At 37.9% G+C, this 12,616-nt stretch overlaps 1 protein-coding gene across 1 annotated transcript; it reads right to left on the bottom strand.

Annotated features, from left to right (window-relative positions):
* LOC120103844 lies at nucleotides 1-9,461 on the bottom strand. Its single transcript, XM_039126497.1, has 3 exons — nucleotides 9,123-9,461; nucleotides 8,583-9,028; nucleotides 1-974 (listed from the first exon to the last, which is right to left on the bottom strand). Exons 1-3 carry the CDS (start codon nucleotides 9,409-9,411, stop codon nucleotides 333-335), a joined length of 1,377 nt encoding a protein of 458 aa, XP_038982425.1. The 5' UTR covers nucleotides 9,412-9,461; the 3' UTR covers nucleotides 1-332.
* Nucleotides 9,462-12,616: the final 3,155 nt, after the last annotated feature.

Below are 12,616 nucleotides of genomic sequence, written 5' to 3' on the forward strand. Positions count from 1 at the left end.
AACACAACAATCTTGATTAATATTAGGCATACAGCACATTTGGCAGAGGCATCTGAAGCTTGTAAATTCTAAAGGTAAAATTAAACTTTATCATATGCTTTCACCAAAGCATCATCGCCCTAACTTGACAGAGGGCAGGCATTATGAAAGAGTTCTCAACCTAGCATTATTCACCAAACGCCCATACCGGTTCTATACAGTGCCATCAAGGCTAGGCACTTGCATCTTACCTATGTCAGCAAGTCCGACGAACTCGCTACCCTACTTGAATTAGGTTTTCCCTCTTACCGTCCTTTTGGCATTCACAGACAAAATCAGCAAAACTTGATCTTTCAATCATTGAGCTTTGCTACTTCAGCAACCTCAGTGTTCTGTGGCTCCTTATTATTGTTCGCCTTCTTGTTTTCTTCCTTTGCCTCCTCTCTCTTTGCTGTTTGATTTACTTTGACCTTCTTTCCAGCTCTGGCCGGCATCCTGGGTTTGCCGTCCTTTTCCGACTCCTCAAGCTGGGCGATATGCTTCTTCCCACCTAGGTGAGAGGCCAACATGACCTCACTGTTGCATTTCACCTTGCATAGGTCGCAGCGGTAGCTCTTCTTCTGAACCGTCTGTTGCTTCTTGTCTTCTCTTTGATTCTTCACAGGCCCATTGGTTGATGCACCCTCCGTTGGCAATGACTTGCCGGTTACCTTTGTCACAGATGTCGAGCCTACAGCTTTCTTGGTTCTTCTGATTTTGTTAGCACCAAGTGGTGCTTCTGTGGCTTTGGGTTTCTTGCCTTCAACTAGTGCCTCTAGATTGGCTTTGTGTTTTTTGCCTTCGAGGTGTTCATCCAGGCCCTGCTTGCTGGTGGCACTCACCTGACAAAGAGCACAACTCCATTCCTTTTTGGATGGCCTAGGAAGTTCACTTCCTCCTGTAACAGCCACTGATTTCCTCTTCATTCCAGATAATTTTGGCTTTGACGGCGTAATCTGCAAAATGAACGCAAGACTGATCCCATGCATCACAGATGATGTATCATTTAATGAATGAAGCTACAATCCAATAAGAGGGAAAGAATGTTAAATTAAAGGGAGAATATAACAAACTGATTCTAATGGCTAATAAAGTCATTAACATACAAATGATGAACAAAATTTACCAATTATAGGGACAAGAAGAACGATACACTTAAATTGTCTAGGCCTCTGGAGAGCAATGTCTTCCTTCAACTTGAAATCTTTATTTATTTAGTTTTCAACATTTTTATTGAAATATTTCAATTTATCTAAATATTGTTGCGGAGCCCATCAAGCATGGCGAGGCATGAATCTAGGGCTGGAAATAGGCTCGGGCCGGGCTTCAGGCTAAGCCTGAACAATTTCAAACCAGGTTTGGGCTTAAATGTAAAGCCTATTTGTTTTTCAAACTAGGATCGAGTAGGTCATTGGCCTGGCCCGGGCCCAACCCTAGCCTGGGCGCCGAACAAGGCCCGATTTCAAGCCTGAATCAATTTGTTTTTGTATGTTGTTATTTAGAAAGAATAAAGAGGAAGTAGAGAACAAACTAAAATGGTTTAGCTAAGAACAATGTATCATATATCGTTTACTTGTGCTATAGGAGAGAGGTCAATGTTTAGCTAGCTCATTTACTTGTGAAGCAATATTATGAAATATTAAACTTCAACGGGTTCAAGCTAGACCTATTTTTAACTCAAATGGATAATTCAAGCCAACCCAATCGGCTTCGGGTTAGGCCTAGGCTCGGGTTGGGCTCGAGCCTGAATTTTCCAAAACTTTTCTGGCCAAAGCTTGGCCTAAAGTCCCAAAAAAAAAAATTCGGGCCAGGTTTGGGTAGGGGCATCACTCGGCCTAGCCCGGCCCACTTCCAGCCATAGGCATGATACAGAACTTGCTCACCTGATGCATAACTGCTTATTCAATGTTATAAATGCCTAATACTAACGTGAAAAGTAATTGGAAAAGTGATTATTTCCCTTCCTCTACAGAAGCATCACTTCAGATGCTTTTCCCATAGTTTTAACAAATCTATGCAGCAAATATGTACAGAGGTATTGCAACTAAAGAATATCATGTAAACCTAAAGCATAACATTTTTACGATGTCTGTGTATTCCAAAATATACTGGCTAAAACACTCAGTAAGGCATTGATTGATCATGTTGATGTGATTGAGATGTTATGCCCTTCATCGTAAAACTAAATCCTTTGTTTAATCTGGGATGCAAAGTGGTCACCAGAACTCCACGCCCAATTTGTGCTTCCCGATTAGTATCCAAATCAATAGTAGAATCTGTCCCTGGTTCCCAGAAAGCAAGCTAAGCTTAGTCTTGGCTCTAAAGAAGTTATTTATGAAACCATCTAAAAGAGTGTCTAGACTCTGGAGCTTTAATAATTAATATCTTGGCAGCCACTCACAGAATCCATATTGGCATAGTAAAATTTGATAGCCCCACAATAGAAACCAAGAAAGAGTTCGGTGGGCGGTCATGAAAAAACAGGAACATAACAAACATATCCCTAACACAGTAAAACATTTTCGCTCTCCCAGCCAATTTTCTACCAAAACACAACACAACATAGCAGAAATATTAGGATTTAGGAGCCTTCCTAGTGAATTAGCTGCATAATCTGATGACTCCTTTATACACAAAAATAAGTGAGCTATGGAAAAAAAATTAATACCGATTTTGCCAGTGTCAACAAAAAGGTGGAACCAGAAACAAGTTTGACAGCACATTATAAACCAGACAACTGATCAGATACTGTATCTGTACTCCATAACTCAATGACATGCTAGATTAGTGGAGTCACTATCACAGATTAGAATAGAAATTGGCAGAAGCAAAATGCACAGATGGACCTCCATAATTGGTCCGTCATTTGCATGAAGCCCTCGAAATAATTTATGATTCAGGTGCAAAAACCTGTGATTGGAGATTAGCATTGAATTTGAATGACCTTATCATCTGTACCAATAGTTATAAAATGTTTTCAAACTTTTAGAGCACATCTCGATATGTAAAACCATTTCCATATAGATAGGACAAGGCTTGTTGGCAATCTTAAGGTCTTTCTTGGATAGAAAATTTAAGGTTTAGAATGATATATAAATATATAATTCCAATTCAAACCATAGCTTATTATTGCAAGAAAAACTTCAAAATGGTATTGAAAATTTAAAAACATGGAAATTTCGTAGTTCACTGAATAGGTCTGACAAGAATCAACCACTAACTTTAACTCACAAATGGGTATGACTAAGGAAACATCAACTAAGTAGCAGGTACATGCAAAGTACCTTCATCTGTTAACGTAAAAGACAAGAAATAAATGGACAGCTTTTCTTCTTATTATTACTCTTTCTCCTTGTTTCCCCCTTTTCCCTTCTTTCCTTATTTCTGTCCCTTCTTTCCACCCTGTTTGTTGGCCACTTTCTCTTTCTGAAACTGAGCCATGCATGCGACTCTATTTCTTCATATCTAAATACTTATTTTCCACTCACAGACATTAATGGATCCTTTACTCCAAAAGGGCGGCCCACTGCCCGAGTCTCCCGTCATTGCAGAGTCTAGGGAGAGTCAGATATATATAGCTTTAACCCTATGTGTGGAGATGTTGTTTCCATATTTCGAACCCTATGACCTCGAGATCACAATGGAGCAACATTACCGTTGCGCCATAACTCACCCTCTTAATGGATGCTTCACTCAAGTGGACAATTTTATCGCTTATGATTTTTGCTCACACAACTTAAAATATGGAATGACCAGACACATCATCAAACACCACCTGAAAAGAAAGTCCCTAGAACTCCTAAAATAACCTAACTCCACCTAAGTTACAAAAAGCTGCTGCTAAATCTTCACTCCATGCCCATTCCTCGGTCCTTTCGTAGCCATTGCATATCCTTCTATAAAATCAAATATTACCTTTCCATTCCAGTCAGTTAGCTTGATTCTTGGGAAGAAATTAATAAGTGAGTGTGTTTTCCATGTGTATAACTGATCAACAAAAATCTAAGTTCAGTGATTAGCTAGTCAACCCTCAGCTTTTATCAAGGAAAAAGCTTGAAACCTCAACCTAATTATATCAAAAACTGATTACATTCATAAACAAAACCATATCAATCAACATCTTGATAAGTAGGATAATAGAGAAGTTTTCAGAAGTGAAGATTAAAAATCAAATAAAAATTCAGATAAAATATCTAACAAAGCATTGATTCCTAGATCATAATATTTTTCCCATAAAAATTCTCCTGACAGTGATAAGAAAATCTGTGACCTAGGATTACATGCTTGTAGTTCACAATCATAATTTTTTTCCCATAAAAATTCTCCTGACAGTGATAAGAAAATCTGTGACCTAGGATAAAACAACATATCCTGTTCAGTGACTTTCCCATATTGAGTTTAGAAGTACTACATGCTAAGTAAATAGAGTATCTTTTAATGTTAAGTATGTTTTCCTGTCATGTCTATAATGCATTTTGGTCAACCTGATGACATGGAACGGTATTTCTTCTTTTCCTCTTTTCTTTCATCACAAATTTGCAATTATGAGAGGCTATAAACAGATCAAGTCAATTATAGTTGAAACAAACCATATTAGAATTCAAAACTGGGTAATACGGCTGGGTAATGTTCGGATTCAATATAACTACAACACTGAATCCAATTCAAACAATATAACTCAATTTTTTCAGGGACTAGATCAACCTGAAATGATTATAATGAGCGGGACCAGTTTCAACTTGTTTGGATATGCCATAAACACAGAGATGAGCCCAATCAAGTTGGAGAAGACTGCAGAAAATTTGTTTATGAACCCTACCTGAATGGTCACAAGATTTCTGCATGATACGAATTTGAAGGAAAACCATAGAAAAGCAAGGATGCAGACCAAAATGTAGTCAATAAAAATGTGAGAGAAACTAAAACCAGCCACCTGCTAACACAGGTTTATGACAAAATATTAATACTTCATCCTTCACACACATGGCTCACCATCAAGTTTAATAGCAACCAGGTCAATAATGTCAACACATAAGGCATGCACACAGTTACTATAATAAAATAATTTTACTTAATCACCAAATAAACAATTTCACATGAACTTTAACTCTCTTTTTATAGCTTGTTACGCATTTGTTGTGACAAAAAATGGGCACAGCTCAATTTAGATCAACTCTACAACTGTTAATTGTTTCCGCTATAGGAACAGTGAGATATATAATATTAGATTTAACAATAGAATCATAATGTTTGTGATTGGTGTAAAATGGCCACATACAGCAGCAACTGCAAATGGCTATCATGGTTGCAGCAGAGAGATACAAAGCCCAAAAGATTATAAAAACCTATTCTGAACAGCATGTTGCTCTGGTATGGTGGTTGTTATTAATCGTTCTAACAACATCTAATAGAAAATGACATTGCTGTGATAAAACTTTTCATATCTGAAGTTCTTTGCTCAAATCTACCATTCTAACAACATAATTTAGCTTTCAATTATATAGCTTCATTAAAAAAATATTTTTGAATATTAAATAAACTCTTTTTTTAAAGAAAAAACATCAGGAATTTCATAACTCAATATTAATATACTAATGTATGAGGCAAAACTCAGTTTCATTGATAAAATTTCAAGCTGAGTCTGAAAGACCATGCCACAAGCATCTCAATAAGGATATATTGGATATAATAGATACTATAGATAGTAAATGGACATAGAATTACACTATTTTGGCAGTGTTCTAAGATCATCTAACTAGTGGGACACTTTCGTCATCATGGAAGAGCACACTTATTCAATGGACGCCAAAGGTCTTGTAGAAGGAAAATTTACTAATAGGAATGGATAAATTGCTTTTGTGATCTGTGGAAAACATTAAAATAAGAACTCACAATGATGGGCATTTTTGTAGATTATAGAAATTCATCATGGTATGTATTTAACAATATGGCTAGTTATAATAAAAGAGGTACAGGAGAGAGACAACCAATACAAGTTTTTGGGCGCATACTTATAAACAATTTGGATCTTTCCACAATCCCACCTTTGCACATTAGAATATCTAATCTGATTCAGGATTTCGATCTGAACTATTATCAGAGTATCACCAAATCCAACTCATAGTCCAGAAGATAATGAGCAAAATGTATCCGTATAGGTGGCAGTATCAGTTTCTACAGCCTCATTGACTCCTAGAAAACAAAAAAAAAGAAGATATGTACCCACTCTGTTCCTGAATTTAGAGAACAAATTCCACTCTGAAATCCAAGCACATAGTACAGAAATTGAATAATATCTAGTATCATAACATTACAATCATGTTAACCTGTGGACATTTATCTGATGAATTCCATTTCTATAAACCATTAAGTATGCAATCTAAGAGAGAGATAATTTACTTAGCTATATAGTCATTTTTCCGTCTACATGCATCTTTGATGGTCAATAGGGGGCGAGCCTAGACCGAGGTTTTCTCAAAATTTTCGATGGGATCGGTCCAATGGCCCAATTTGAACAATGTAAAATCTGGCCCACAGTCCTACCCATAGGCATCCCAACTTGTCAAAGATGAAACTTGAGACCAAAGATGATTTATTGCTTTTGCTAATAAGAACATTAATGGAGGCAAGATAATGGAAGAAAGAGAAGACATCCCAACATTACTAGTTCCGTGAAAAAGAGAAAATAGATTTCCTACATTAAATAGACTTAAATAATGTAATAGAAACTAGATCAGAAAATGTCTACAAAGCGTCAGCAAATATATCTTTGTACCATGTTTGAATTCTAGCATACACAGTCAACTATGCAAGGGTAAAATAAGTTTCCTGATAGCTACAGCTGACTGTTGCTTAAACTAAGAAATGTAGGTTTTGCACAAGACTCATCACAAGTACATATAGATATCCAGCGTGTGGCTAAAACTGTAGCAAGAATCGAGAAATCGAATGTTTGGCTGATGCTGCCATCCTGCCACTATATTTTCTCAATCAAAGTGACAAGGTTGTCTATAGTCATAATAACCAAACATATCACACAGAAAAATATCACAAAAAAGGTCATGCACAAATAAGAACATTGATGCCAGAATCAAGAGCAGGTGGAGGAGAGGGTAGGGGCATAAGCACAGGGAAGTGGATATTTCAAAAACACTTTAAGCAAGTGCTTAAAAAGTGGATGTGGGTTCAAGTTTACAGCGAGTTCTGGAAGCAGGTAAGCTATCTTACAGCTTCCTATTACTTCTCATCAACTGGTACAGCAAAGGCTGCCATACTGAAGACTAACAAAAAATTGCCTCATATATTAAGTGATTTTTTGAATAAGATTTTTAAGTTACCATGTCATTTCAACCAAACATGTTTTTCCTTTCTCCAAAACACCAGCTGATACAATATCAATATATGGCTGAGATTTCAGTTTTTCATTCTACATTCTTAAATGGTTTTTTAAACTTAATGCCTCTGTAAATAGGCTTTTAATCTTAATGCCTCATAAGTACACTTAATCCTGGATTTACCATATCAGTCAATATGTCTATATCTTGCTTCCTATATATTTGCCAAGATTCCGGGATATCTCGGCTCTTTCTCAACTTTGCTACACTTCCAACATAACCAAGATAGACCAAGATCTCAATTCATCTAAGTATTGGAACAAATTAAAATGACCGACATATCCGTCTTTTGGTTGAAAAAAAAAAACTTGCTACCAGAATGTGGACAAGCGTGCATCCAGAAATCATCCTTCAAAATGCTTCTTTAAAAGCTGCTTTCATAGGCAAAATAAATGCCAGCATCCTGTGACATTATATCTATTATACATTAAATAGAGACAATTTTGATTTAAGGAATCCTCCCAATTCTTATTCTCTGGATACCCTAGAATCCACTAAGGATTTCCAGTCTTTACAACAGAGTTTCCTTTTCTTTTATTCTAATATTAATGACAGATCCAATCAGATCTGCTTTGTTGTCCAACAAGGTTCACATATTGGGTCTTATCTGGCACAGCCTTTCTATAATACTACTCTTTATGCACTGGCTAAAGAGCCACGGAGATTAACTAAAAAGGCACATATCTTCTCTGGTCAACTAATATCCAAATAAATAGCAGCCATTCCGTAAATACCTTTGAAGGTTTCAGCTATGATAAGTAAGTGTAGTTTTGTCCATATTCAAAAAAAAACTACAGTTGATTTATATTATAAACAGCATACAAACACAAAGAATGATTATGTTCTCGCATAGAATCGACAAATCTATCATATCATAAACATAGTGTGTATTTTTTGGTTATTTATGCTTTTTTTGAAAAAGATAAGCTATGACTAATTATTTATTTCAGTTTCTTGTGAATTGCACATGGTAGAGTACTAATGCTAAAAGTTAAAAGAATCATAAAAGACAAGGGAGGGTTTTGAATTCCGATGAATGTTCTTGCAGTAAGGAAGCAAAGATTTAGCATGAAATGTAGTGGCTAAAGCAGCTCAAAAAATCGTCAAAAAGTAAAGAATCACAAACAATATAAGGATAAGTACAGGGAGTAAGCGAGTACAGGTTTGCACCTTTCTAAAGTGCGACACCTCAGGCTGTTGCTGAGGCAGAAGCAGCTTCCTTCTCACCACCGGTTCGGGAGGAAGTGGTGGTGGAGGTGACCACTCATGAACCCTATCTTCTGGGGACATAAGCACCCGAGGGGGCCCGAACCTGTCCACAATTCTAGCTTCTAGACCAATCTGCATTCCACGCTCTAATCCCGCCTCAGGGTGCACCCGGGCCCCCGCCACCGAGGAGTACCTCTCCGGCTGAAGCCGTCTCACGGCCATCGCGCGCTCGAGCTCCAACTCCCTCCTCACTTCTTCCTCCAAGATTCTCCTTCGAGAGATGTCTCTCGCGATGAGCTCCTCCCGGATCCGCTCCTTCTGGAGCTCTCGCTGCAGGACTTCTCTGGACGTGATCGGCTGCATAAAATCGCCCCTTCTGATGTCTCCCCCAACGTCAATGTAGCCCGCTGATCAAGAAACACAGATCAAGAACCGAATTTTACTTCTTGATCAAGACAACAAGCATCAAAACGATCGAAAAAAACGAGAGTTTTCCCTCACCGCGCAATGCCTGCTCCGTGAAATAGCTATTCGTGGTGGTGGAGGCGGAGGAGGACGTGGAGGAGAAGAGCAAGGGATTGGAGTCTTCGGCTGCTCGATATCCATAATCCATGGGAACAGAGGCGGAGACGTCGGCGAAGGAGCGACGGATAGGGTTAGGGTTTGGGAGAGAAGAGAAGGAAAGGAGGGGCTCGGTGTCGGAGGGAGTGGGCAAAACCCTAGCCCTCAAACTCGAAGGAAAGGGGAAGGGCAACGACTTCGAGGAATGGGAGGGCAAGGAGGGCTCCATGGAATAGATAACTGGGAGTGAATAGGGCGGAAGACGGCAGCGGGCGGGAGGGAGATATACGAGCGACGCTCAAGGAGCAATTGGTAATTAAACTCTAGAACGAGGGTTTGGCTGGGAATTGTCACACTGGCCCGAACAGAAAGGAGGACTTAGCCGGGTGGTTCTATATACACCCCCCCTATTGCTAAGGACACCCCCCAAAAACCAAAAAGAAAATACCCAAACTAACCTTTAGTGTAATTACCATATTGCCCTTGAAATTTTCTCATACACCCCCTTTTCCTCATCCTCCGTTTCGTTTTGAAAAGAAAAAAAAAAAACACCCCTCAAACCCCCCTTAAACCCCTCGATCCATTTACATCGTTTAGGCAATCTTTGAAGGAGATTTAAGCCCCATTCGAAGCATGGACAAGCAACTAGTGATTTAGGACGAAGAATCGGCCGCAAAGGTACGTGTTCCACCTTGTTTCGAATTTTTTTTTTTTCACGGTTCGTGCTCCGTTCGGCACTGGATCGCCGAACAAAAGGCTTCTGTTCGGCTGAACAGTGCCGAACAGAAGCCTTCTGTTCGGCAACCCTCAACCGAACAGATCTGTTCGGCTGCACAGTGCCGAACAGAAGGCTTCTGTCCGGCACTGTTCAGCCGAACAGAAGCCTTTTGTTTGGCGATCCAGTGCCGAACGGAGCACGAACCGTGAAAAAAAAAAATTTCGGGAAAAGCCGGCGAGGTGGTTCCGGGAGAAGCCGGCGAGGTGGTCGGAGATCGGGAGAATGCCGGCGACAAGAGGGAGAAGGGGGAACGGGGGGTTTTGGGCGTTGGCGAGGTGTTTTGGAGGGGAAGAGCGGGGTGGGGGGGGGGGGTTTGGGGGGTGTAGAGAGCAATTTAGGTGAGGGGGTGGGGAGGGTGGGGGGTAATTTAGGAATTTTCAATTTTTTAGGGGTGTCCTTAGCAAATGGGGGGGTGTAGAGAGTATTTAATTTTTTTTTAATTTTTGGGGGGTGTCCTGAGCAATAGGGGGGGTGTATATAGAACCACCCGACTTAGCCCGTTTGGCTGACCTTTTGTGGGTTAGCTGACTCACCAAAAATATTTTTAGATAAAATAAAAATATTTAATAAAAAATTTAAAAATTATTTTAGCTGAAATAGCTTTTTTTAAAAAAATTTTAAAATAAAGTTTTTTTTGGAAAAGCACTTAAATTGTTTTGATTTATAATTTTTTTTGAACCAAAATACCTATAATAAAATATTATAATTATAAAAAATGTTCTTTTATATTATAAAAATCTGCAGGAGTCCCAACAAAGAAAATAAGAAATCCTAAAATTAATTCCCAAAAATATTATATTTAATAAAATATTAATATATAATGATAATAATTATAATATTTTATACCTTTATTATTGCATTATACTATAAATATAATAAAATATTATATTATATCATAATATATTGATATGTTATGTTATATAATATCAAATTATATTATATTATTATACTATAGTTTACAATATTATATTACTATATTTTAATAATATTATATTACAATACTGTAATATTATACGATATCATATATTTATTTATTAATATATATTATATTTTATTATGCTCTGCTGTATAATACTATGCAATGTTTTTTATGGTCATTTTGTCATACAAAAAATAGTTTTTCAGTTTATTTACCAAACATATATTAAAGTTACACAATACTTTATAAATATAGTTACCAAATAGCAAATAGCTTTTTATAAAAGCTTTACTCCAGAAAGTTCTATTTTAAAAAGTTTTATTGTCAACGGCCCTGCCAAACGAGATCTTAGTAGTGGCCCAGAATCCAAGTTCGATGAAAGAGGATTTATTAGTAGCTTAGAAATCTAAGTTTTTATGATGATGATGATTTATTAGTAGCTCTTTTGTTGCTTCGATGATCAGCCCTATCATGCCCGTCCTGTTTACACGTACCAAAAAAAAAAAAAACCCGGAAACAAAGAAATGAAAGAAAAAGCTTCCTGTCTTTTTCTGTTTTTCCCACTTTTTCTTTAGGAATTAAAGATTGCCTCCATGTCATGATGTTCATAAAAAATTTATAATTAAGAAAAAAAAATGCCAATGAAACAGCCGGAATGGACCGTCAATACATTGACAAAAGCTGCACAGTTACAGTCAAAGATTTAACCAAGCTAGCATTGCTTCAAGTCTTCTCCCGTGGCCATAAGTTGTTAGAAATTATATATAGAATCACATTCACATTTTCAGGAAAAGGAAATGCCGGAACCGTTAAAACTTTAGTAATACCTAATCATGATCATGCACATTTATATAGCTTAAGCATGAACATGATGATCTAGGCTCTAGAAGAAACTCCAAGTATTGGTGTTGCATCAGAATCTCCGTCACCCTTACCGCCAAGCATCAACAACGATACTGGTCAGTCACCATGGATCAAGTTTCCCCTCTTTTCATGCATGTGTAGTAATAGACTGGACAGTCAGAACTGGGAAATAAATCTACAGGAGCCTACAGCATTGAGTTTTGAAAGGCTGGCGTGAGGCTACCCGAAGGGAACTCGGGACCAAGAAACAAATGAGACGGAGTCCCGCACTTTCCATGGCTGCAGTTAGCGAATGCTGCCTGTTTTCCTGCCCGCAAGACAGATAGAGACTCAATTTACATAGTTTCCCTTCTTCAACAGAACATTTCTGAGTGCAACTTAGCTTTAGTCAAGGAGATGGTATATTTGTACTTTTATCCAAACTACGTGGTTCATATATCTACTACTACAGTGCGAACTTTAGGACAGTGTGTCTTCAACCCCGATTTCTACTCCTACTCAATCACATGCATTATCACTTACAAGACACGAGTACCAGTAATCTGTGAAAAAAGTGATTTGAAAATCAGAAAACCTCAAATTCTATCGGGTCTCTTCTATGACAACAGTGAAATATTCTAAAGGAAAGATTTAAATCCCACTATTCCAAGTGTCGGGTCAAAATTAGGACAGGACAGAGACCAGGGTAGGATGGAACATCCATCGTTCCAAGTATCAGGATGAAAAAACTGGGAATAGCCTCGTTCCATGGGACTTGAATCCTTATTCTGAACACCCACCAAATATTAGTTTCATAAACCAAAAGACCATTGATGAATGCTTCCATTCCCCCCAGAAAAACCTGATATGCCTCATTCTATGTCACATATACTC

This window comes from Phoenix dactylifera, chromosome 1 (assembly GCF_009389715.1).
Source record: "Phoenix dactylifera cultivar Barhee BC4 chromosome 1, palm_55x_up_171113_PBpolish2nd_filt_p, whole genome shotgun sequence".
Lineage (NCBI taxonomy): Eukaryota > Viridiplantae > Streptophyta > Magnoliopsida > Arecales > Arecaceae > Phoenix > Phoenix dactylifera.

Excerpts from the sequence above, each read along its gene's own strand:
- LOC120103844 (XM_039126497.1), bottom strand. The coding sequence starts at position 9,411 with ATGGAGCCCTCCTTGCCCTCCCATTCCTCGAAGTCGTTGCCCTTCCCC. Across the intron at positions 9,029-9,122 it reads CACGGAGCAGGCATTGCGCG|CGGGCTACATTGACGTTGGG; the intron begins GTGAGGGAAAAC and ends TTTCTTGATCAG. Across the intron at positions 975-8,582 it reads AGGTGTCGCACTTTAGAAAG|ATTACGCCGTCAAAGCCAAA; the intron begins GTGCAAACCTGT and ends TTCATTTTGCAG.